The 27,335-nt window shown below is 39.8% G+C and overlaps 1 protein-coding gene across 16 annotated transcripts in view; it reads right to left on the bottom strand.

Annotated features, from left to right (window-relative positions):
• Window positions 1–27,335, bottom strand: part of SLC4A7 (solute carrier family 4 member 7) — a 125,158-nt gene that overhangs the window by 74,833 nt on the left and 22,990 nt on the right. For 2 of the 16 annotated variants that reach the window (XM_055414785.2, XM_055414787.2), the window contains exons 1-2: window positions 15,065–16,432; window positions 5,840–5,921 (exon numbers count right to left, since the gene is read on the bottom strand). The exons of 1 other annotated variant lie outside the window; for it this stretch is intronic. In XM_055414785.2, the coding sequence (XP_055270760.1) occupies window positions 5,840–5,921; window positions 15,065–15,094 (112 nt within the window). In that variant the 5' untranslated portion in view covers window positions 15,095–16,432. Of the gene's footprint in view, window positions 1–5,839; window positions 5,922–10,974; window positions 11,019–11,123; window positions 11,369–11,798; window positions 11,818–15,064; window positions 16,433–27,335 lie in introns of those variants that run through there. 13 more of the 16 variants (XM_055414781.2, XM_055414791.2, XM_055414782.2 and 10 more) reach the window with 12 other exon arrangements.

Genomic DNA, 27,335 nt, shown 5'->3' with positions numbered 1-27,335 from the left:
CTGCCGTCTATGGGGTCACACAGAGTTGGACACGACTGAAGTGACTTAGCAGCAGCAGCAGGTTGGTCATAACTTTCCTTCAAAGGAGTAAGCGTCTTTTAATTTCATGGCTGCAATCAGCATCTGCAGTGATTTTGGAGACCCCCAAAATAAAGTCTGACACTGCTTCCACTGTCTCCCCATCTATTTCCCATGAAGTGATGGGACCAGATGCCATGATCTTTGTTTTCTGAATGTTGAGCTTCAAGCCAACCTTTTCACTCTCCTCTTTCACTTTCATCAAGAGGCTTTTGAGTTCCTCTTCACTTTCTGCCATAAGGGTGGTGTCATCTGCATATCTGAGGTTATTGATATTTCTCCCGGCAATCTTGATTCCAGCTTGTGCTTCTTCCAGCCCAGCGTTCCTCATGATGTACTCTGCATAGAAGTTAAATAAGCAAGGTGACAATATACAACCTTGACGTACACCTTTTCCTATTTGGAACCAGTCTGTTGTTCCATGTCCAGTTCTAACTGTTGCTTCCTGACCTGCATACAGGTTTCTCAAGAGGCAGGTCAGGTGGTCTGGGATTCCCATCTCTTTCAGAATGTTCCACAGTTTATTGTGATCGACACAGTCAAAGGCTTTGCCATAGTCAATGAAGCAGAAATAGATGTTTTTCTGAAACTCTCTTGCTTTCTCCATGATCCAGCGGATGTTGGCAATTTGATCTCTGGTGCCTCTGCCTTTTCTAAAATCTGCTTGAACATCTGGGAGTTCCAAATACTCTAATTAAAGGGTGGAAATTGTCAGACTGGATTAAAAAGCAATAAAATAAGGTTATAATATACTTTTAGAATAGAAAAAGCTGCTTCTGATGTTGCATTATGCTATTTTTGTTTTCGGACCAAAAAATCACTTACGAACAACAAGGTCCTATATATCACAAGGACCACAATATCCTGCCACAAACCATAATGGAATAGAATATACGTTAAAGAAGAATACATCTATGTGTATAACTGAGTCACTCTGCTGCACAGCGGAGATTGGCACAACACTGGAAATCAACTATATACTTCAATTAAAAAATTAAATTAAAAAAAGTGATGAAAGGCAGTCCCTACTCTTTGCCCACTACATGAAACTGAATCAGGCCAAGTGGCAGCTGACAGCACTATATCCAACACTGAGGAGAAACTGAATTTCTTAAATTGTTTAAATGAGGTTCCTGTGTAAAGTTGTGATAGGGGAAAGGGGATGGAGACCACAAGTTTAACTGATCTGCAGCTGTGCAAAACCTATCTGGCAGAGAGCTGCTTTCTCTATGTACAACATAAAATAGTTAATGTTGACATATAAACTACTCAGGGCATTCGTCTTCTAATAAATTCTGTAAAACAGTCAGAAAAAAAACACAAGAAACTCAGGATCCTTATTTTTAGATGAGATTTCAAAGTAATCAACTCTCATTATTCATGGACTCTGAATTTGTAAATATGCCTACCCACTAAAATTTATTTGTAATCCCAAAATCAAGACTCACGGTGATTTCTCGGTCGTTTACAAATATGCAGAGTAAAAAGAATTTGAGTTGCCTGACACACACATTCAATTATTATAAAAAATTTTATCAGAAAAATCCCAAATGAAAGCATACAAGTATAATGATTGCATGATGACAGATGGTAACTAAACTTATCATGGTGATCAATTTGCAATCAATCAGTTCAGTCACTCAGTCGTGTCTGACTCTTTGTAACCCCATGGACTGCAGCATGCCAGGCTTCCCTGTCCATCACCAACTCCAAGAGCTTACTCAAACTCATATCCGTAAAGTCGGTGATGCCATCTAACCATCTCATCCTCTGTCATCCCCTTCTCCTCCTGCCTTCAATCTTTCCTAGAATCAGGGTCTTTTCCAATGAGTCAGTTCTTTGCATCAGGTGGCCAAAGTATTAGAGTTTCAGCTTCAACATCAGTCCTTCCAATGAATATTCAGGACTGATTTCCTTTAGGTTTGACTGGTAGGATCTCCTTGCAGTCCAAGGGACTCTCAAGAGTCTTCTCCAACACCACAGTTCAAAAACATCAATTCTTCGGCACTCAGCTTTCTTTATAGTCCAACTTTCACTTCATACATGACTACTGGAAAAACCATAGCTTTGATTAGATGGACTTTTGTTGGCAAGGTAATGTCTCTGTTTTTTATTATGCAGTCTAGGTGGTAATAGCTTTTCTTCCAAGGAGTAAGCATCTTTTAATTTCATGGCTGCAGTCACCATCTGCAGTGATTTTGGAGACCAAAAAATAAAGTCACTCAATGTTTCCATTATTTCCCAATCTACTTGCCATGAAGTGATGGCACTAGATGCCATGATCTTTGTTTTCTGAATGTTGAGCTTCAAGCCAACCTTTTCACTCTCCTCTTTCACTTTCATCAAGAGACTTTTTTAGTTCCTCTTCACTTCTGCCATAAAGGTGGTGTCATCTGCATATCTGAGGTTATTGATATTTCTCCCGGCAATCTTGATTACAGCCTGTGCTTCATCCAGCCTGGCATTTAGCATGATGTACTCTGCATAGAAGTTAAATAAGCAGGGTGACAATATACATCCTTGACGTACTCCTTTCCCAATCTGGAACCACTCTGTTGTTCCATGTCCAGTTCTATCTGTTACTTCTTGACCTGCATACAGATTTCTCAGGAGGCAGGTGGGTGGTCTGGTATTCCCATCTCTTTCAGAATTTTCCACAGTTTGTTGTGATCCACAGGGTCAAAGGCTTTGGCATAGTCAACAGGACAGAAGTAGATGTTTCTCTGGAACTCTCGTGCTTTTTCAATGATCCAACGGATGTTGGCAATTTGATCTCTGGTTGTTCTACCTTTTCTAAACCCAGCTTGAACATCTGGAGGTTCATGGTTCATGTACTGTTGAAGCCTGGCTTGGAGAATTTTGAGCATTACTTTGCTAGTGTGTGAGATGAGTGAAATTGTGTGATAGTCTGAGCATTCTTTGGCATTGCCTTTCTTAGGGATTGGAATGAAAACTGACCTTTTCCAGTCCTGTGGCCACTTCTGAGTTTTCCAAATTTGCTGGCATATTGAATACAGCACTCTCACAGCATCATCTTTCAGGATTTGAAATAGCTCAACTGGAATTCTATCACCTCCAGTAGCTTTCTTCGTGGTGATGCTTCCTAAGGCCCACTTGACTTTGCATTCCAGGATGTCTGGCTCTAGGTGAGTGATCACTCCATCATGGTTATCTGGGTCATTAAGATCTTTCTTGTATAGTTCTTCTATGTACTCTTGCCAACTCTTCTTAATATCTTCTCCTTCTGTTAGCTCCATACCATTTCTGTCCTTAATTGTGCCCATCTTTGCATGAAATGTTCCCTTGGTATCTCTAATTTTCTTGAAGAGATCTCTAGTCTTTCTCATTCAATTGTTTTCCTCTATTTCTTTGCACTGATCACTGAGGAAGGCTTTGTTTTCTTTCCCTCCTATTCTTTGGAACTCTGCATTCAAATGGGTGTATCTTTCCTTTTCTCTTTTGCCTTTAGCTTCTCATCTTTTCACAGCTATTTGTAAGGCCTCCTCAGACAATTGTTTTGCCTTTTTGCATTTCTTTTTCTTGGGGATGGTCTTGATCAGTGCCTCCCATACAATGTCACAAACCATCCATAGTTCTTCAGGCACTCTGTCCCTTGAATCTATTTCTCACTCCCACTGTATAATCGTAAGGGATCTGACTTAGGTTATCCCTGAATGGTCTGGTGGTTTTCCCCACTTTCTCCATTTCAGTCTGAATCTGGCGACACACTGAATCACTACGCTGTGCACCAGGCACTAACAGTGCTGTGGGTCAGTTAAACGTCAATAGAAGATTAATTTAAAAATTATAGAGGGTTTCTTTGGGGGATAATGAAAATATTCTAGATATAACGGTTTGATGGTTTCACAATATAGTGAATATTCTAAAAGAAAAAACACTTTTAAATGGTGAATTTTACATTATATTGAATTATACTGCAATTAGGAAAAATGAAAAAAAAAAAAAAGCATAAAACACAGTGATCTTACAGTTTTACTTTAGTGAAACTATTTTCTTCTGAACACCGTCCAAAAGTGGAAATTACAGAATCAGTGTGCAGAGTGAGTTACAAAGTTGCTACTCCACTTAGTTCTAATGGCTTTTGGCACAAAGCCCTACACACCAAGATAAGAATGAGCTCTGCGCTTAAAACTTAGAAAGACCAGACAGAATAAGTAACGATATGCTAGAATGCAGTAGCTGGGCGATGGAGCCTCACTATTGTTCCTGCGTTCGTTGTTTCCTTTCGTGTTCTTCATCACAACTTCATTTCATCAAAGCCCTGTTCAGTGAAGCTCTGAGAGAAACTCACTCTCCCCCTCACACTTTACAGTGAAAGTTAGAGATGCACAAAGGATGAAGAGCGAAAGGCCTGGGGAAGCAGAGGAAGCCAGGACCACAGCCAAGGGGCTCTCTCACGCTCTAGATCACACCTGCATGAGGGATGACGGCAAAGTGACGGCCACGTGGGTCACGGTGCATCTGAACCAACAAAATTCCTGCTGAGAGGTTCAACCTCTCCAGTGCCTACAACTCACAGAATCAAGCTGCTAGGTAAACTAAATTCTCTGCAGAAGCCCTTGTAAGCCTAAACTTTTAAAGTCAATTTTGAAAGACGCGTTTTGTCCATCTCAGGAAGTAAACGTGCAGAACACTTATTTGGGTCTCTTTCCAACTCTTTTTGTAAAGCAATGGCCCCATTCAGCTGAAGACTTTAACCTAAAAATGTAGGGCTCGACATCTGAACGAAATGATAACGTTATAAATTTTTTTTAATGTAGGTCTCAAAAAGACCCCAAAATAAATCTATTAAAACTTATAATCTACATAAAAACCTATGATCACCACCACAGCAAGTGTTCAGGGTTAACATCACCAACAGGAAGGTATTGGTATCACCTATCCACAGGTGAGAGTGGCCATCACATGTGGCATGCTGCCCACACACCCATGATCTGCGCCATGAGAGTATAACATCACAATATACACAAACCCACATTCTGGGATGTGCTACGAGTAAGTGTTACTCTTCCAAAGTGTCAAGGTTATGAAAAACAGGGAAATTTCTTCATTTTCATAAACTCATGCCTAAATAAAACGTTAACACTAGAAAAAGCTGTACATACAGGGGATGCCATGTACCACCCTTGCAAATCTTCTGTAACTTTTTGAATTATTTCAGGAAAAAAGAAAGAAAGAAAAAAGAAAACCATTTGTCAGGACTTCTTCCTGCTCACGGAAAACAGACTGGCAAATAACTGATTTGCTACATAATTCTATGCTGAGGTTTTTATAAGTATTTTAAAAGGCTGATTGTCAGACCTATAAAATGAACATTTAGATGACACCAGTGACAACTGTGGCTTATACCGGCACATTATATTTTGCTCTTAATTCAACTTACCCAGGTTGTTAGCAAAAAAAAATTAAAGAATTAACTGATTTTATAATTGCAGCATTCAATTTCCAAGGTAAGTAATGGTGACCATTAGTAAAATTTGAAAACCATTCTGATATTTATGTTTCAAGAAATGTTCTATTTGTAGATACGGGTAGTGGTTGCACAGGTTTTTGCAATACATTGTTTAAATTATGTTTAGAAAAATTAAACTATGTTTAAAAAAGTGTTGAACACTCTTGTAAATGAATGCTCTACAATAACAACACAGTTCAACAAATAATAAGCAAAACTTAAAGGACACTAACAAATATTCCTTAGTAATTTACTCTGCTAAACACAAGTTGCTTTAAACAAACTTACTCTCCAGTTCTTCTTTTTCAAACTTGGTGTTCACAGTTGAGCTGGTTTTGCCAAGATCCACAACAGCTTCTTCATCAGGACCCTAAAAAGAAATTATTCCCATTCATATGAAAGCAGTGTCCACTGGGCCTACCAGTAGGTGCGCTATGGAGACAGTCAGAAATAAGCAGCAGAGGGCCGGTCCGTCACAGAGCTGAATCCACATTACGGCCAACTATACTTTTAAAAGTTTGTGTATAGGCTTTTTTTTTTTTAATCCACAGAAGAACATTTGAAGTCTTGTGGAAAGAACTGAAATGACAAAGATTTTTTGGACTTCCATGGAAATTACTAAGTAACTGGTACACAAATTCACTTCAGTGGAATGACTCTCAGAAATTAGAAGTTAATCAGAAATTATAGAGAATCGGGATTGAGGGGAACCCTTAGATATCAGTATGGAACACTTTTTATTTTTTGCTTTTAGGTATTCTAAACAGAAAGAATTCCACTTAACTCATCTATAGAAGATATTGGATACTGGATTATGGCTAAATATACAAGGGTCAAAAATAAGTCCATAGACTTAACATGTTTCACTTTCAATCGTAAATTACCAAGAATCAAAGTTATAAGAACTTTTTATTTGTTTACAAAGGAAAAGCCACCTCAAAATTTAACCTCTAAGGACAGTCCACCTTTGAGTTGTGAACAGTTTTGTTCCACTCTTATGCTCAACAAAAAGACTAACCGCATTTACTGTAATACATTACCCAGACTTATTTTTAAAAGAAAATTTTAGCTTTAACGTCATTTCTCGACTTCTAACTTAACTTTCAAAGGAACATGATAGAATACTCATAAACTAGTTATCATGAACTCAGTATGAACAAGATTCTGTGCCACTGGCTGAGACAGATGGCAGAAGCCCCTTCCCCCCACACGTATTATGTGAGCTCTGCAGCCCCCCAGACCTCCCAGCAGGGCTCCTGAGGGCACAGTGCACCCCCACTCCACAGCCCCCCAGACCTCCCGGCAGGGCTCCTGAGGGCACAGTGCACCCCCACTCCACAGCCCCCCAGACCTCCCGGCAGGGCTCCTGAGGGCACAGTGCACCCCCACTCCACAGCCCCCCCAGACCTCCCGGCAGGGCTCCTGAGGGCACAGTGCACCCCCACTCCACAGCCCCCCAGACCTCCCGGCAGGGCTCCTGAGGGCACAGTGCACCCCCACTCCACAGCCTCCCAGACCTCCTGGCAGGGCTCCTGAGGGCACAGTGCACCCCCACTCCACAGGCCCCCAGACCTCCCGGCAGGGCTCCTGAGCGCCACGGTGCACCCCCACTTGTGGGCAAGGCCGATAAGGGGGACACCACCCGTCACCTCCAGCACCTCAGGGAAATCTGCTCAACCTTAGGTAACAGAGACAAGAGAGCAGAGCACAAGGAGCAGGGGACAGGGGACAAGGGCCCTCCTGTGCTCAGCAAACCTGGGTCTGGGACACACGACAGAGGACGACACTTACGGTTCTGCAAAGGCAGAGAAAGATTCGGAGGAAGAGCTGACTGATGTCATAAAGGCCTATCTGAACTTTGAGCATGACCTGGATCCCTTCACCGAGTATGCACGTGTGTAGTACACAGGAATCCAGAACACGGAACCTCATTCGGCACAGACCCACACTGGAGAGACCCCATCCCACTGCGCCTCTGTCAGAGGTTCAAAGCAAGAGACGAATGCAAGAAAAGGAGGGCCAGAAAAGGCCAGAAAGGAGCAGAAAAGAGCCGGGTGCGATGAAGAGGGAGATGAGCTAACTGGTCATTCAGAGCAGGAGGAAGATGGGCACCAGGAAATGGACGATGTTTCTGTTCAGACAAAATTAGAGCATTACACTCCTCCCGGGCTTCCTGGTACTCGGCTGGTAAAGAATCCGCCTGCAACGCAGGAGACCCCAGTTCAGTTCCTGAGAGGGGAAGATCAGCTGGAGAGAGGATAGGCTACCCACTCTAGTATTCTTGGGCTTTCCTGTGGCTCAGATGGTAAAGAATCTGCCTGCAATGTGGCAGACCTGGGTTCAATCTCAGGGTCAGGGAGATCCCCTGGAGAAGGGCATGGCAACCCACCCCAGTATTCTTGCCTGGAGCAGCCCCATGGACAAGAAAAGCCTGGCAGGCTACAGCCCACGGGGTCACAGAGTCTGACCAGACTGAGTGACTAAGCACAGCACAGCGCATGCCTCCCAAAGCAGGAGGGTTGGTAAAAAAGCTTTCAAGAAGAAAATAAGCAATCTGTTCTCTCTGAAGGTTCTTAAGCTTTAAATGATAACTTTGTAGGCAAGAGAGACAAATGAATATAAGAGAACTGAATAAGAATAAAATAATATTAATTACAACCCTGTTACTATTCCACTTACTATCAGTTTCCCAGAAGAAAGTTATTTTACCCATCAGATTATATATTTCGAGTTTCTCAGGAAGACAAGCTCCCAACCGTCCCCATGGCCCTTGTGGCTGTTCCAACTGCCCTGCACCTCCTCTCCACTTAGAACAATAGACCAGATGGACACATCACACAGTCAGCTTCTCATCACTTTCTGTCTCCAAGCATCACCTGAAGGATCAGTGTGTTTCAGAAAAGACAAAAACTGGAGTTTGCTTGGATAAAATGATCTTTCAAGGTCTCTTCCAACTCTTGACCTTAAAATATCTTACTTTGGGGTATAGCTTTTTTTTCAGTGCATAAAAAGTAAATTCATATACAACTATTTCCTGGCTCTCTAAACTCTCAGTGTCCTAATTCTCATATCTTAAAACTCAGGAACTGAATCAATTTGATTAAATTTTCAAATAAATTCGCTGCTATCCAAACCCTCACTATTTGCTCAGAAACAGACACAGTATATTAGGAAAACACAGATCTCAATATCCAAACTTAATTTCTGGAGGGAGGCTAGATATCCAAACTTCAGAATCAAACAAACCTGGATATCAAGAGGTAATATGACTCTGAAGGGCTGGGATTCAATTCAATACATGAAACTCGTAAGTTAAATGACTTGCTAAGGATTTATATGTAAAGAATTGGGTGGCAGGCCGTGTAGACCATAATACATTTTCACGTAATGAACTAAGAAAGAAGACTGTATGTGTGATCAAACTAACTGACAGTAGCCACACTCCTCTAGAAACGAGCAGGGGCTAAAGCAGGAAACGCACACAAGAGTAAAGGACTAATGCATCACCCACCCACTGAGCACGTCACACTCACGAAACCCTTATGTCCCCTCCAATGAGGTCACGCAATCTACTCACTGAGCACGCAGGGGGGTACAAAAAAAGAAGCCCCCGCTAGTCCAAAACAAAAGGCACGAGTTGTATGATCCAAGGGGTAGCAAACACTCCGTGTATTCTAAAAGGGATTAACTGCTCCCATTCCAAACTTCCATGTCACAAGAACAACTGCCAAGGAAGCAAAACAATACACTTTTTCTCTCATCCCTAACAATAATAACCTCTTATTTCTATCAAAGATGCATTTACATGTTTAGATGTACTACTAATAATTAGCTAATACAGAAACAGCTGAGGTTGGGCAAGCTTACAGTATTTATTTATTTAAAATATGCATATTCTTTGACCTCTAAACATCTATCATGGAAAAATACTGCCACATGTGAAAAAAGGGGCATGTAACACAGACGATGTCTGAAAACTCATCTTCTCATGGCTCACCCACTTTGCTTTCCTTAGACTCTGTGAAGCCTTGAGTAAGCAACTGAAAGTCAAGTGAGAATATTATTTTATTGTTAATGTTTGGGTTTTCAGTGAGAATGCTTTCACAGGTAACTTGTAAAATAAACTAAAGTTAAAATTTTTGAGGACTGGAAAAATTACAACACTTAACACTGTTAAAAAAAAAAAAAAGCAGGGAGCGGGTATCTGTATTTCTCCCTTCCTTAAAAACATTATCTACTTTCCAACAGCTGTGAAACATAACTCAGAAAGACAGTTTGTTATAAAGGCAAATATTAAGTAGGCACACACACTGCCTATCTCAACACAGTACAAGTAATTCAACAAAATATGCAGGGTCCAGGGACTTTCCTGGTGGTCCAGTGGCTAACCCAGTGCAGGGCGCCCCGGTTCTACCCCTGGTTGGGGAACTACAGCTCACATGCCACAAAGAAAATATCGCATGCTGCAGTGAGGATCAAAGATCCCACATGCCACAACCAAGACCCGGTGCAGCCAAATAAACACATCAATAAAACTGCTTAAAAAATGCAGGGTGCACATGGCCGTATGTTAAAAATCCCTCAGAATGAAGTCACTGATATTTCACGGTAGAAATGCATTTCTGAAACAAATATACTGCATTTTAAATTCTACCATCTTAGGATAATGCTTTAAGCCATATTTCTAAACACAGATTAAGTTATTATACCATATGAAGTACAATTTTGTTTTGCTCCTTTTAAAAATATATACAAAAAATGCATGTAAATATTAAATATTTGAAAGGTTAAATGTCAAACCACTGACACTGTGTCACATGGATGGCTGGAGAAGCAAAAACAGACAATCCTATAGTGTTTACTTTTCCATTAGAAAAAACATGTAATTTTGGTAATTTTTAAAAAGAATAAATTCAAGTTTCAATTTAACATGTCAGTTAATTTTAAATCTGCATCTAGAAAAAGAACTCTTCTTCATTTTTTAACTTCAAGAACATAGTGGAAAACTAAAAATAGCAAAAGCCAAGAGCCACCTCGACATCAAAATGTTTTCATTCTTAACCTCAGACGAGTAAGCCACACAAGCCAGTCCTTATAAAGCCTGCCCAGAATGAAACAAATCCAAGGCACTGGGAAAGCTCAAACAAATGAAGAATAAAAAAGGCACCCTTAATAAGTGTATCAATGCAAGCTTGTCTGACTCTAATCCTAAGAAAATTATTTTGCCTTGGTTTCAAGTTTTTATTTATAAAATATATATAAAAAATTTATAAAATAATTATAAATAAAAATTTATTTATAAAATTCAGAATGTATCTGCTCTATAACATAGAAGAAAACAGCTTTAAGAATTATCCACGTAAGATCACACAGAAAGTGTAAATTCTCTGTATATGAAATGACATATGTACAAGGTTACTTACTGCAGCTTGTAACTGGAAAACACTGGAAACCATCTCCAGGGTCCCTTAAAAGAGGAATGGCAGAGCACTCATTGGAATACTGAGCTACTAAAAAATGAAGACGCTATATACTGACAAACACTTAAGACCTATTATAAAGTGAAACACACACAAGGCAGAGATCTGCATGGACAGCATACTATCGCACTTTCTGTACAGGAAGTCCCCAGAAGAGGACCACCTGAATACACACAATGGCCACTGAAAGGACAGGCAAGCAAGCAGTGAAACGGGCTGCCTCTGGCAGTAAGAGCAGACCTCCGAACTCACTGGGCTTTTGTTTTTTTTATTGCTTTGATTTATTTCAGCCATGTGAATACAGAGGCAGACTGAAATACGCAATCTTCTGAAAGCCAGGTCACGCACGTCCCTTGCACTCATCTGCAAGTGTCACCCATCCCGGAAGGAGCTGTGAGGTGAGGAGCCATGTGGACGTGCCAGGCACAAGAGCACAGCTGCAGAAGAGCCCCCACTTCACCGAATAAAAGTAAGGAAACCAAAAACGCCTTCTCACTGGCCCCACAGCTTTAAAACTAGATTAATTAGAAAACCTTAACAATTACAGAAACAAGGATCTATTCATTTCCTCACTAAAACTGATGTGACAACTCAGCATGTATCCTGAAACAGTATTATGGCCGTCTAGGAGAATTATTCATAGAAAGTACGTTCCTAAGTACCTAGGATGAAATGCCAAGAGAAGGCAACTAACTCTCACGAGGATCTAGAACTGTACTAGCTAGGAAATTTTCAGAATTTATGCTGTCTTATTAATTCACACATACCGAGAAGGCTTGTTGAAATTCAGCTTCCTGCGCCCGTGCTGGAGATGCTGACCCAGGGGTTTAGGTGGAGCCCAAGCATCCATCCACGTTTTCCAGTCTGCCCACCACGTCCCTGGTCACTTACAGACCTCAGCCTCACGCATTTCAATCGTTCTGCAACAGAGGCTGCTTCCTGCCCTCAACCGCTTTAGGAGACCTTACAGGGACCATTCTCACTTCATTCACATTGCTTTCACCCTTCAGAAAAGGAAATACACATTTCAATTCATAAGAAAACAGTGAAGTTACTATCTACGCTCCCTGTAGTTCAAGCAACTCTGAATTTGTCAAGCAGTGCTCTAAAGGCTGATTTGTATGTCAGAATATTTTCCCAGAATTCCTAGGGCAATCTATCAAAGTATATATAAATAGTAATGTTGTCCTACAAAACTCAAGTGTCTTCCAAATATTCCCAACTCACTCATCCATCACTAAGAGTTGAACTTAATATTTAAAAAACTTTAAATTTATGGGCAAAAACCTTAAGAGTAAGCAAATAATCTTTCTTAATCTAAAGGGGGAAACCATCAATGATTACTATTTTACAAAATAAAAAGCCAAAGAATGATATTCATCGTTTCTCAAGAATCCACTTGGCATTTTTGATTAATTCATTACTCTAAAATAAGTGGAAGAGGAGTAGAAGGTATATGGAAAGTTAAAGCAATATAAAACGGCAAATTTTAAACTCAGCCAATCATATGATTCCCAGAGAAAAAAGTATGAACCCTGAAGAAAATGCTTTGTCAACAGACAGAAGAGGAAGTGAGTAGATTCAGATACTGGAACAAAGCTTCAGAAATTTTTATTTTAAACACATACCATGATTAACACTAAAAACAATCTGAGCTTTAAGAAAAGTTACAAAGGAAAAAAGGGAAGAGGTCAAGAATGTAAGAGCAAGAGAACTCAGAGGTGTGAGGCATGAAAGTTGGCAAGTGACAGCCTCCAATAATAAAGGAGATTGTTGGTAGATACTTTGTTGTCAGAAACTTCAATACAAAGCACAAGAGTCACAGACAGATGGAACGCCTCCTCAGGGTCTACCTGAAATTATAAACCACAAATACTTATGGCACTGTTGCTATGAGGAGATCCTCATTCCAGTAATTTAGCACACACCCCAAAAACACACAGAAACCGCTTACTTAGGCTATCAGGTATATATGCGTGCTAAGAAGCTTCAGTCCTGTCTGACTCTTTGCGACCCTATGGACTGTAGCCCACCAGGTTCCCCCGTCCATGGAATTCTCCAAGCAAGAGGACTGGAGTGGGTTGCCATGCCCTCCTCCAGGGGATCTTCCCAACCCAGGGATCGAACCCAAATCTCTTATGTCTCCTGCATTTTGGCAGATGGGTTCTTTACCATTAGCACCACCTGGGGAGCCCACTGAGTATATATAAATTAACAGAAATGTGAATTAAAAAATCTAATTCTGAAATGGGCTTTTAAAAAAACTATGTCAACTCCATCAATAATTAAGATGTACAGAAAACAAGGAGGAAGGAAAATACACATGCGAAGAACCAGCAGAAGTTGGAAAGCAGCAGGGGTAACAGGTCAAGATTGCCCAGTTTCGGTCAGCCAGGGGTTATTGCTAGCTAGGCATTTTTAGAATTTCACTGGATTTTTTTCACTGAAAAACCAACAGGAAAGAGCCAGGAAACCCCTCACAAATATGGTCTATTTGCCTACCTTTTCCCTGGTTAACTCTGACCCCATGGATCTGATGGAAAACATAACAGAGAAGTCTCATTTCCTTAAATAAAGACTAGGAGTCTGGATTATTGATTTTTGGATTATTGATAATCAAATAATATTTGATTATATTATTATTATTATTATTATGGATTTTCGATCCATTTATTCAAAAAATACCTACTGAGTGGACACTCTGTGCCCAAGCATCATTCCAGATAATGGGGCTATATCAATGAATCAAAAACTGTAATATAATCAAATTGCCAGCTTATCAATTAATTTACTGCTTAAGGGGGGCTCCCCATGATAAGACATCAAGGGGTATGGATGGGCCTTTCTTTTCCAGTTCAATCTTCTCATTTTACACACACACAAAGCTTAAGGGACTTGTGGTTCTTTAGCCAGGAGACAACAGCGCAAGGTCACTATTATACAGGCTGAGAACACACAGTGCTCCTTTATAGTATTAATTTAAAAATGCAATTACATGTTTATGTAACTAGTTGCTTAACTTTTCCAGTCTGAACAATCAGCTCCAAGCAGAAGGGAATCAAGTCTGTTCCACTCACCGCTGTCTGCTCAGCACCAAGCAGAGCCTGCCGTTGGTTAAATGCATTGACTGCTGTGTGTGTTCCAAAGGACAAGACACTGGGCTGAAAATTTACATGGGATACACTGAGGGCCTCCTTGTGAGCACAATTAACGGTCAAACATAGAAAGGCACTTAATAGTGTGGAATTTAATCAATCAGTTTACAAAGAAAAAAGCCCAGCATGAACCCATTATAAAATCAAACGTCAATTTACAAGTGGGAATGCCCAGCAACATCAAAGAAAACTAAGCATTGTATCAAACAGATCTTACTATTACCTCTCATAGTTACTTAGGCAAAATCCACAGTTTGTACTGTCTTGGTCAAATGATCAAAAATGAGATTTTAACAAAATGTCAAAGGCATAAAATTAAGGAAAGGGAACGCTAAAAGGTTATTTAACAATACGGTTGCAGACTTGGCCTATTTCCTCCTTTGACACCCGAGGGTTACAAAATCCACTCTTACAGCAGCACTGCACAATCCCCGTCACAGTGATTTCTTCACTGTAAGACAGATGGCTAGAGCCCAAAAGGGAACACCCCCATAAAGGATGATTATTAACCATGGAGAGCAATTTCAGAGTTATCAAACACTGCAGCTGAGCTTCAGAACATTTCTAACCACTAAGACAAAGTAATTTCTTTCCTAATACCTTAGCCATATAAAACCGCTTAAGGCCTCATTCAAGGCACACCCACTAATCAAAAAAATATATTTTACAAAATAATTAATAAAAATGCTACAACACTGCTAACATCACGCAAGGATTTACTCTTCAGCAGATGACTTGCACAGCCAAAGACACAGAGGGATGATCACCATTCTCAGCCAGTGCGGATAAGCCTGACTTCTCTTCTAGCTTCACTACTACACTTTGAAAGATTCTAACTGGTTTATAAGTAAAACACAAGATCATAAGTAGGTACGTACAAGTAACTTCTTCAGGCGAAATCTTTCCATAGTGGTATGTAAACACTTCGTTTCTGATAGTGTACTACAGCAAGTCCCTCGCAGAGCCCAGGGGCAGTGAGGACATACCTGATTTAGGTCACTGTGCTTTGCACAAATCAACCCTCTAAGTTGCTTTCATGCTGCAGCCAATCGCCGTCCTCTAAGTCACCTAATCTTCCTGCTAATAACGGCAACTCATACACGGTCAGAGCATAAGAGATCTGCCAGGTAATAAACACATGCAGCTGTAAATGAAAATCCAGAGAGAGGAATGCAGCAATCAGCTTTCAACTTCAACTTTTCTACATTAGTTGAAAACAGAGCATACGCTAACGCCTCATAGAATGGGTGTATGTGTGTTCATGTGTGTTTTAGAGAATTAATTTTCAACAACACAGTCAGTTAAATCTAACTCTTAATTTCATCTAATTTTCAGGAAAGATCCAAATATGTTTTCACCTGAAGAGAGTTTTGCCTCTTCACCATTACTGTTTATACCAAGTTACTGTAGTCATATATTAATAACAGGGGTAATAAATCCTACTGTGCCTTTACCTATCATTTTACCCCCAAATTAAGTACTCCTAAGGATAGCAGCTAAAAGCAGCACCCCTCGGACCTTCAGACTCAAGCTCTCTTCCCACCCACGAACACTGCTCCCTCTAGGCTGCGAGTGCTCCATCTTCCGGTGTGGCGTGCGTCTCACTGCGCCGGCCGACAACCCCTCAGCTCAGGGCCATGGGCGGAAGAAGGGGCGGGGCAGAAATAAGCCGCTTAGGAGGCCTCAGGAGAAAAGGAGGAATTAGGTGCATATTTTTAACTTCCCGAATTGCAGAACAAAATGCTATTCTTCCTCAAAATACAGAAGATCCATTTCTGCAATATGTTACCTGTTATGATGCTATCCTGGGCACTACTAAACCAATACTCAAATTAAAAGTTTTAAATCAGGTTTTACAGGTTAAAGAGAAAAGTAAAGTAAGTTTTAGTCTACTACTTTCTTGACAAAATAAAGATACAGATTCAACATATAAACTTAGAAATTTTAATCAGGCTAGTCCATTAAAGATTTTTCAGTTTTATCTTATAGGAATACTTATATTCCTTTTAAACCAATCTATTGAGGTATGATTGACACATGAAAAGCTTAACATATTAAATAAATACAAGTTAATGGGTTTGGGAATAAGTATACACTCATGACGGAGAAGGCAATGGCAAGCCACTCCAGTACTCTTGCCTAGAAAATCCCATGGATGGAGCAGCCTGGTAGGCTGCAGTCCGTGGGGTCGCTAAGGGTCGGACACAACTGAGCGACTTCACTTTCACTTTTCACTTTCACACATTGGAGAAGGAAATGGCAACCCACTCCAGTGTTCTTGCTTGGAGAAACCCAGGGACGGGGGAGCCTGGTGGGCTTCCATCTATGGGGTCACACAGAGTCGGACACAACTGAAGTGACTTAGCAGCAGCAGCAGCATACACTCATGAAGGGCTTCCCACATGGCGCAAGTGGCAAAGAGCCTGCCTGCCAATGCAGGAGACCTTTAAAGATGCAGGATCCCTGGGTAGGGAAGAGCCCCTGGAGGAGGGAATGGCAACCCACCCCAGGATTCTTGCCAGGAGAATCCCTTCAACAGCGGAGTCTGCTGGGCTACAGTCCATAGGATCGCAAAGAGTCAGACACGACTAAAGTAACTTAGCCCAGCACTGCACACACTCATGAAACCATCACCACCATCAAGGCCACAGCCATATCCGTCACCTCTCAAACTCTCCTCTCACCCCCGCACTGTCATTATTTGCAAGTGCCGCTGTGTGTGCATGTGGTAAGAACACTTAACCTGTAAGATATACCCTTAAAAAACGTTAAGTGTACAATGCGGTGCTGATAGCTGTAAGCACTACGCTGCACATATACACTCTGCATCCCCGATCATCGCTTTCTCCTGGGGCCTGGCAGCCACCATTCTACTCTGCTTCTATGGTTTTGACAGTCTTATATTTTCATGTGTAAGTGAAACCATACAGGCTCTGTCATTCTGTGTCTGGCTTATTTCACTTAATACATCTGCATGAATCAAAACAGTCTCACTTATTCCCTTGGCTTCTCTGCCCCATTTTCAACCTTTTCTCCATTTTTATCACACAAATATAAGTATACATGCGTGTGTGTGTTTGTGTGTGTGTACACATATGCAGACTTCCCCAGTGGCACAGTGGTAAAGAATCCATCTGCAATGCAGGAGCCACAGGAAACATGGGTTCAATCCTTGGGTCAGGAAGATCCCTGGAAGAAGAAATGGCAACACACTCCTATATTCTTGCCTGGAGAATTCCACAGACAGAGGAGGCTGGCAGGTGACAGTTCATAGGTTCACAAAGAGTCAGACACAACTGAAGCAACTTAGCAGCGCGTGTGTGTGTATGTGCAATACTCAACAAAACTGGAGCTACATACAACTCACTGTTGTATAACTTGTTGTTTTTTTTTTCCCACTTACAAATCCTAAAGATTCTTCTGTATCAGTATATGGAAACTAAAATTTTAATATAATTTATTAAATTAACCTGTATATGGTAGAAAACTCAAGTCTTACTAACTTATTCCCGAACAAGCATTCCTCGAAACCCACTTACACTCACCAGATATTAACTATTTTCTGTTTCTGCCTTGTAACTGCTCCGAGCAGCTGGAGTTGCCATCATGATTTTAATTAACGTACCATTTGAGACAGTATCTGTTTATTCTACAAAAAAAATAATTAAGGCTTTTTTTCACCCACATAGAGCTCTTTCACTTACATTCTCCCTTCCACATCCTGGTTTCGATTAAATTTTTTTTTTTTATATCAAGACTGATAATACTTACACTTGATGTGCCCTCTGCTGCTGCTGCTGCTGCTAAGTCACTTCAGTCGTGTCCGACTCTGTGTGACCCATAGATGGAAGCCCACCAGGCTCCCCCATCCCTGGGATTCTCCAGGCAAGAACACTGGAGTGCGTTGCCATTTCCTTCTCCAATGATGTGTTCTCTAGTTAATTCTAAAATTTTAAAGCCTGTATTAAAAAGCATTCAAAGGCATGCATGCATGCACTACCCAAAAGTAATGGAGGTAATGCCCTGGTGGCCACCCCTAACCAGTGAGACCTGGGAAGTGGTAAATGCTCTGCATCCCTCCCCATCCCCTGGGCAGGCAGCTCTGACAGGCAGGCAGTCCACAAGGCTCCTCAGAGGGCCTGCAGGGCTGAACACCAGCCCCTCACTGTAATAGCCCATCTCTAACTGATGCTCACAGAAGCTCCCTTGCACCTCTTTCATTCCCCGTCCATCACTCTTGCTTCATGCGCTCAGTTTACAAGTAAATTACCTGCAGGGTTTCCCTGGTGGCTCAGCAGTAAAGAATCTGCCTGCAGGATCCTCCAAGACCCACCTCCCAGAATATTGGAAATAAAAGCAAAAATAAACAAATGGGACCTAATTAAAATCAAAAGCTTCTGCACAGCAAAGGAAACTCTAAGCAAGGTGAAAAGACAGCCTTCAGAATGGGAGAAAATAATAGCAAATGAAGCAACTGATAAAGGATTAATCTCCAAAATATACAAGCAGCTCCTGCAGCTCAATTCCAGAAAACTAAGTGACCCAATCAAAAAATGGGCCAAAGAACTAAACAGACATTTCTCCAAAGAAAACATAAAGATGGCTAACAAACACCTGAAAAAATGCTCAACATCCCTCATAATCAGAGAAATGCAAATCAAAACCACAATGAGATACCATTTCACACCAGTCAGAATGGCTGCTATCCAAAAGTCTACATGCAATAAATGCTGGAGAGGGTGCGGAGAAAAGGAACCCTCTTATACTGTTGGTGGGAATGCAAACTAGTACAGCCACTATGGAGAACAGTGTGGAGATTCCTCAAGAAACTGGAAATAGAACTGCCATATGATCCAGCAATCGCACTCCTGGGCATACACACTGAGGAAACCAGACTTGAAAGAGACACATGTACTCCAATGTTCATTGCAGCACTGTTTATAATAGCCAGGACATGGAAGCAACCTAGATGTCCATCTGCAGACGAATGGATAAGAAAGCTTTGGTACATATACACAATGGAGTATTTCTCAGCCATCAAAAAGAATGCATTTGAATCAGTTTTAATGAGGTGGATGAAATTGGAGCCAATTATACAGAGTGAAGTAAGCCAGAAAGAAAAACATCAATACAGTATACTAACGCATATATATGGAATTTAGAAAGATGGTAACCTGAACCCTGTATACGAGACTGCAAAACAGACATAGGTGTATAGAACAGTCTTTGGGACTCTGTGGGAGAGGGTGGAGGTGGGATGATTGGGGAGAACGGCATTGTAGCATGTATATTATCGTAAGTGACCAGTCCAGGTTCGACGCATGATACAGGATGCTTGGGGCTGGTGCACGGGGATGACATGGAGGGAGGATATGGGGAAGAGGGAGGTGGGAGCGGGGTTCAAGAAAGGGAACACATGTACACCCGGGGCGGATTCATGTCAATGTATGGCAAAACCAACCAATATATTAATGTAAGGTAATTTGCCTCCAATAAAATAAATTATAAAAAAAAAAAAAAGAATCTGCCTGCAATGCAGGAGACATCGGTTTGATCCCCGGGTCGGGAAGATCCCCTGGAGAAGGAAACAGCAACCCACTCCAGTATTCTTGCCTGAGAAATCCCATGGAAGGAAGAGTCTGACATGCTACAGTCCGTGGGGTTGGACACAACTTAGCAACTAAACTGCCACCACCACACTTTGTCTCAGACTCTGCTTTTGTGAAAATCCACACCAACACATAAAACAAAAGTGTACACATACATGCACCAAAGACACGCAAAGGAATGTTCATAGCAGCATTATGCATAGTTAATATGGAACTGGGAACAAGCCACATATCCAGAAACAAGCATACACACAGACCGTGGCATATTCATGTAACGTGATTCCATGAGGCAGTGAAACAAAACAGAGCACCGCGACAGGCAAGAACACGGATGAGTCTCACAAACAGAGTCTGAGAGAAAAAAGCCAAACGTGCAAAACTGTCCTTTGTGCTTACAGTCAGGATAGAGCTGTCTTAAAGCAGGAGGGGGAGAGAGTGCTTGGAGGGCTAGCAATGTCCTGTTTCTTTCCTGATGTGAGAGGTGCATGCATTCCTTTACTTCCTGATAACTGGTCACATTTACCATTTGTACATGTTTATGTTTTACTTCAATTAAAAGAAAACTAATATAAATAACCACACTAGTACCAAGAAACAATACAAGAAAGAAAGAACTCTGGAAAATTAAAGACTTTGAACGTATAAAAGGCTTAGAAGATGAAATATCTCAAATGGTATAACAAAAAGAAGAGCTGGAAAACATTAAAGATGAGAGATAAACAATCAGTTCAGAAGGTTCAACTTTCAAATAGTATGAGTTCCAAAAAGGGTAAAGATAAAATGGATTAAAGGAAATTATAATAGAAAATTAAACTATGAGAATTTGCTAGAATGAAAAAGAGATATGAGCCTTTAAAATGAATGGTCCCTAAGAAATAAAACACAAAAAACAAAATGAACGGGCCCTGAGTGACAAGAATCTTAGATTAATAACTGATGAATCTCAGGGAACTGTGGGTTTAAAAACGAATGCTATGGAAGGAAGTGGAGGAAGAGAGGACAGACACTGGCACAAGACCTTTTCGGTTTTAGCCACGCAGGAGGGAGACACAGACTATCAAGTGGGAGATATGAACACATTTTCTCGCTCAGACTCTTATTTCTGTTTCCGTTTGTTCTGCATTCCTTGTCTTTTAATAATGGACTGAATTGTATCCCCTCAAAATTCATTACATTGAAGTCCTAACTGAAAATAACAATAATCACAATAATTGGAAGTATTAGGATTACTTAAATACTGTCTCATTCAGAATCAAGATTAATGGCTGAACCATCAGAAAAGGATCCATTACTCCAAACACTCTTTCAAACATTTAAGTCAAGTCCACCTCTTCATAACTTAGGTATAATGAGAATAAGAAGACTCTGCCTACAAGTGGGTTTTAAAGTATCTTTGATACTAATTTCTGATTAATTTAAATGCTTTCTTCTGTGTAATCACACTGTGTGCCTTTTCAGTCTTTTTACTGAAAGGCTTTCAATGGCTAAGTCAAAGATCTCTGGTAAACGTCACATGGCACTTGAAAATATGTGGGTTATTTTCAAATATCTTTTGATATTGATTTTTAACACAATAAGAGAACAGATTCTCTAGATTTCAATACCTTTAGACCATAAAACTTTTGCCTTTTGCACTTTGTTTTACATTCCTGGATGTGGTCCAGCGTCTCCTGGTTTATAGTCTATGGGAACTTAAACAGAATCTGTAGCCTGCTGTTGTGTGAAAATTGTATAAATCTTCATTGTGGTAAATTGCTTCACAGTGCTTTTCTGGTCTACTACATCCTTCTACTCTTCTGTCTATTCACTCTATTAATTTTTGAGAGTTTGATACTGAAACTCTAACCAAAAATGGTCATTTATGTACTTAAAAAAATAATTGTAATATATAATGGAAATACATAATTTTGTTGTTTTCTAAATCTCCTGTAAATACATTATGATAATTTCACCATTTAAAAAATTAAAAAGAGGAATAAGAAGAACCTGACTAAAAATGATGAAATTATTGACCAACACCAAAAGCAAACATATTAAAGTTCAAAATACTAAAGAGTTCACTCTTTACGTGAGTCTTAAGTCTCTACTACCTCTAGGATAATCCATTAATTTGTATGCTGTAGCTAATGCAACAAAGAAATAGAATTTTTAAAACCCAAAATAAATATTTATTTGCAGATTGTATCACTGTGTACCTAAAATACAATAGATTCCACCAATTAGCACAAATTAAAAGATTCATTTGACAGCAGCCAGTTACAAGATAAATAAACACCAACAGCTTTTCTCTAAACTACCAATAATTAACTAGAGACAGAGGTAGAAAAAGACCCTATATAAGGACAAAATGATAAACTACATAGGAATAAATTTAATCTAAAAAACTATAAAATTTTACTGAAAGATATTGACATAGAATCTGACACTGTATTCTCCTCGGTGGGTAGGCTTTAAATAAATATACCAAGAAACATAATAATAAAGCTTTCTATATGAATATAGAAATTATAAAGCGAATCAGAATCCCAAAGAGTTATGTTTATCTTTTTAACTGAACTAAATGATTCTGAAAAACTAGAATTTCCAATAAAATCAAGGGGAACAAAGGGGGGGCACTTTGTCTAATAAATATTCCAGTATACCATGAAACTATGGTAAGCTAAACAGTACAGTACAGAAACAATTCCATACAGTAAATATTTGCCAGACAAAACAGAATGAAGTAACAGATTAAATATATAATGCAGGAAGGACTGTTTGATTCTCTAATTTGATGAAGATGTCTATGTCAAACGGCAGGTAAAAATAAATTACAATGGAGGAAGATCCCCTGGAGAAGGAAACGGTAACCCACTTCAGTATTCTTGCCTGGAGAATCCCATGGACCGAGAAGCCTGGTAGGCTACAGTCCACGGGGTCGCATAGAGTTGGACACGACTGAGCGACGGAACAGAACAGAACAGAAAAGATAATTTGAAGAATAGGTATTTAAAATTAAGAACAGTGTTTTATATTACTGGAGTGGGGACATATTTTCTAGCTGAAAAAACTAGAAACAATGAGAAAAAAACTGATATAGGTATTTTTTACTCTATTAAAAAAAATCCAACACTTGTCTAAAGCAGACAATAAAGAGACAAGATAGAAAATGAGGAGATACACGGAGTATAACAGACATGGCATTGAGTATTTCTAATACAAGAAACTTCTTAAGGAAAATAAAGGGATATAAAAATGGACAAAGAATGTGAATCAAGTAATTCCCTTTGGAGAAAATACAAATGGCCAATAAATAACCACATATTAAAACAAATACTCTTACTAGTGGTTCAACCATTGGATTAGTGGGGAAAAACAGTCTAATGAACATCTAAAGCTGGCAGAGGTAGCAAGACACAGAGACATGCTCTTGCTTCTAGTGGGAAAGTGTAAATTGCTCAGAACTTTCTGAAGAAGAAGCCAACAAGAATTAACTTACAATTCTGAGGACTCCCTTTATGGGGCAGTATCATGTTTGGCTATCTACTCCACAGAAATGAAAATACCAAAAAATAAAGATAAGGCCAAGTATGTTTACTGTTCGAACTGCCAAAAAACAGGAAACGACCTGAAAGTAAATAAACGGGAATTTACCTTGTAACATGACAAAGATATGAAGAATGAGATGGAACCACACAGTCCCACTCAAGAGACATCAGGAATATTTTTAAGAAACAAGCAAGTTATGGAGTTACAAGCTTACTACAATCACATTTTTACGTTTTACAAAAGATAAAACAGTTCCAGGATAAGCTGTTACTATCCTAAATACATAAAAGAAACTTAGACTCTAAAAGAAAGTAGTTCTCTGAAGGTCCTACAGCTGGTATGTGGATAAGCTAGAATTTAAAACTATGATGCCTCCCCTACAGGGACATGCACTTTTCAGAAGGCCACTCACAAACATTATTTTTAATTCTCATCGTAAGAAACTCTGTAAGGTAAGCAAGCTGATCATTTTCCACCCCAGGGCTGTCTGACTTCACAACCTGGGCTCTTTCCACCAGGCCACATACTTTCCCCTAAGTTACCCCACATGTAATTTTACATGTAATTTTATTTGCTCATATGCTTTAGGGAATTTTAAGTAAAAGATAACAGCATTCAATCACAGACACATTCACTGAATTAGTTTTGACTATTTTAAATGTATTAGAAATTGAGTAATCGCTAATAACTACCATAAAAAGCAAGAACCTTAACACAATGAAATCAGTATCAGTATTATAATAAATATATGCAGATACCATTTTAATTTGGTTTCCATAGATAAATTTGAAAAAAATAGCCAAGAAAAGAAGAAAAGTACCTTTAAGACAAACGGAAAGCGGTCTAATTTTAAAATGTGTTTCAAAGAGGAGCACCGCCAGTTCACACTCTCCACCGCTGCAGCAATCACGGGAGAGCTCACACAGCTCACACCAGTAGGGTTCTTGCCACCCACCAAGCCTCCATCAGTGCGATGCACGCTCGCCCCCTGGTGGCCATCATTAGACACGTGGAGTATTTCACCACGTGTTCATGACGAAAAGCAAAGAGCAGAGTCTGAAAAACTTCCCACACAGCTATTTTTTTTAAAAAACTTGGACATTTAACTTCATTCCCCCCAAAAATGTAAATACTGAGAAGGCAAAAAAAAAAAAAAAAACACTGAATAAATAATCTGTTTCTATATTAGGATTCAGTAGAGTTGTACTTTTCATGCGGGCATTTATACCCACCACTGAATAGTCGATGAGTACATGAAGTAGAATTAGTCATGTTTTTAACATTCCTGCAAATACACACAGCATTTGTGAATTTTATTTTTAAACATATTTTGAAGTATACCTGTAATTTCACGATAATTAAATAGTTGAAGAATCTAATTCACAGAAAAAACTTAACATCGGATAAAAATTTGTTTTATCAAAAACTTTTCAGAAACAAATACATCATGACAGAAAATGGCAAGTGTACCTGACAAAGTATATCTCTATTTCTGTTAATAATACTCCACATTTAAATGCTAGGAACAAAAAATACACAATTCAATATATATTTACATGGAAAAAATACAAGCTTAGAATGTTCCTAAATATTAATTATTATTCATTCTTGTAGGTCTAATCTTGGGCAACCATTAGCTAGGAGTATTAATCTAAGAAATTTAAAAAATAATCTGACTGGTAAGAATTTAAATAAAACTAAAATTGGTTTAAACATACAATTACCAATGTCAAAATATGGCTTAAAATAATAAATTCAGATATATTTAAACTCATGCTTTCAGCAGAAGTGAACTCTCTCACTGCGTCTAAGGCACTCAAAACCAGTGAAGGGTAATTTCTCTCACTCCAAAATCTGTCTTCTCTTTCGAACCTTGGGACCTTTTGCTCTCTGCTCCTTGATTCTGTGGACAGGGCTGCAGGGCTTGGGGCTGGACACTTCTCTGCTGTGGGCAGTCTTGTGAGTTGCAGGACAGTCAGCAGCATATCTGACCTCTACCTTCTCCATGCCAGCAGCACACATAACCCCTACGCCCCACAGCTGCGACAAACATAATATACCCAGGAATTGCCAAAAGCCCCTTAAAAAGTGAAAATACACCCAACACACACCCCCATTGAGAACCGCTGCTTTAGAAATAACTGGGAATTGCTACTCACTTCCTGGTAGCTCAGATGGTAAAGCGTCTGCCTACAATGCGGGAAACCCGAGTTCGATCCCTGGGTCGGAAAGATCCCTTGGACAAGGACATGGCAACCCACTCGAGTACTCTTGCCTGGAAAATCCCATGGACCGAGGAGCCTGGTAGACTACAGTCCATGGGGTCGCAAAGAGTCAGACATGATTAAGCGACTTCACTTCTTTCCAGCACTTCAAGATGTTGTGAAGAAAAAAAAAATTACAGATTCTTCCTCATAAATCACCATGAACTCAGACATAATCCAAAGGCTCATCCAAAGTTTATAAAAACTGCATTTAGCAATGAACTCTAAGGGAAGAAATGCATCTCAAACTTGAATTTAGAGTTTTACTGAAAGCTACCTGTTCTCAGTTTACAGACAAACCAACGATGTCATGTGGACAATTTTATTCTAAAATATACTCCTACTTTAATTTCAATATAACATTTTAAGCTAAATGCAGGATAGACATGTTTTTTTTAATTTATTTTTTATTGGAGGCAAATTATTTTACAATATTATATTGGTTGGTTTTGCCATACATTGACATGAATTCGCCCCGGGTGTACATGAGTTCCCCCTCCTGAACCCCCCTCCCACCTCCCTCCTCCCTTTATCCTCCCCCTGGGTCATCCCTGCACACCAGCCCCGAGCATCCTGTAACATGCATCGACCCTGAACTGGTGATTTGTTTCACATATGATAATATACATGTTTCAATGCCATTCTCCCAAATCATCCCACCCTCACCTCTCCCACAGAGTCCCAAAGACTGTTGTATACATCTGTGTCTCTTTTGCTGAGGATAGACATGTTTTTATACACATAATTTTGAAACCTTACAGAATGAATCTTCAGGTTTTTTAAATGCAGAGCACCTCCACCCTGACTCATCCATACTGACTAAATACACTGGAAAAATCACTGTAACTTGTCCTGTTTGTATTTCACCACAACACAGTTTTCTGGTTAATCTGCTAAATTAAAATTCAGAGTCCTACCCTGCTTGGAAGGATGTGAACTAGAGAGTCAGTTTGACAGAAAAATAAAAGGGTGGCGGTTGAAGTAGAAGCAGAAATAGTAAGTGGTTTCAAGTGGTACTTGACAAAGAAGCCATATGTCAGAGAATGAAAAATGAAGATTAGAGGTAGTTGTTTTCTGTCCTCCCTCTGAAGCTCTTCTTCAGCTTTTTCCTGGATCCCAGCAAAAACTCTACAAATTCAGAATAAGTATCTAAGACTTATTTAAACTTGTAGTTGAAGACCACAAGTTTAGATATATCTCTGACACCAGGCAACCAAAAGAACCCTGCCTGGAACACACACAATTCCTCCTGCTTGTTTTTACTTACTACGATAAAAGCCGTCATTTACAAAACAGCAGTAATTTAAGATTTTAAAATTGAAATACCGCCAGATGTTTGTTAGGCAGGTAAACTGACAGGTCTTTACCAATTACAACAAATGGCTCTTGCCCTTTACTCCTTCGTATCAGGGACTTCCGTGGTGGCTCAGATGGTAAAGCATCTGCATGCAGTGCAAGAGACCCAAGTTCAATCCCTGGGTTGGGAAGATGCACGCTGGAGAAGGGAATGGCAACCCACTCCAGTATTCTTGCCTGGAGAATTTCATGGAGAGACCTGGTGGGTATTCCTTGATATTAGTTCTTTTTAAAGAGTCAAGATAATGTTTACCTTTCAAATTACCCAAATCTGAATGAAAATTAATTCACCAGTCATACTCATGCTCAATATAATATAATCCAACTTTAATAATTTTTAGTAACTCCGTCAAACAAACCCATGGTCAGGCGTTTTATTTCATATTCCCCCA

The sequence above is a fragment of the Moschus berezovskii genome, chromosome 24 (genome assembly GCF_049115385.1).
Source record: "Moschus berezovskii isolate FMDL1 chromosome 24, NW_MosBer_1.0, whole genome shotgun sequence".
NCBI lineage: Eukaryota > Metazoa > Chordata > Mammalia > Artiodactyla > Moschidae > Moschus > Moschus berezovskii.
Note: the sequence above shows the minus strand (reverse complement) of the source record. Positions and strands in the feature narration are given on the sequence as shown.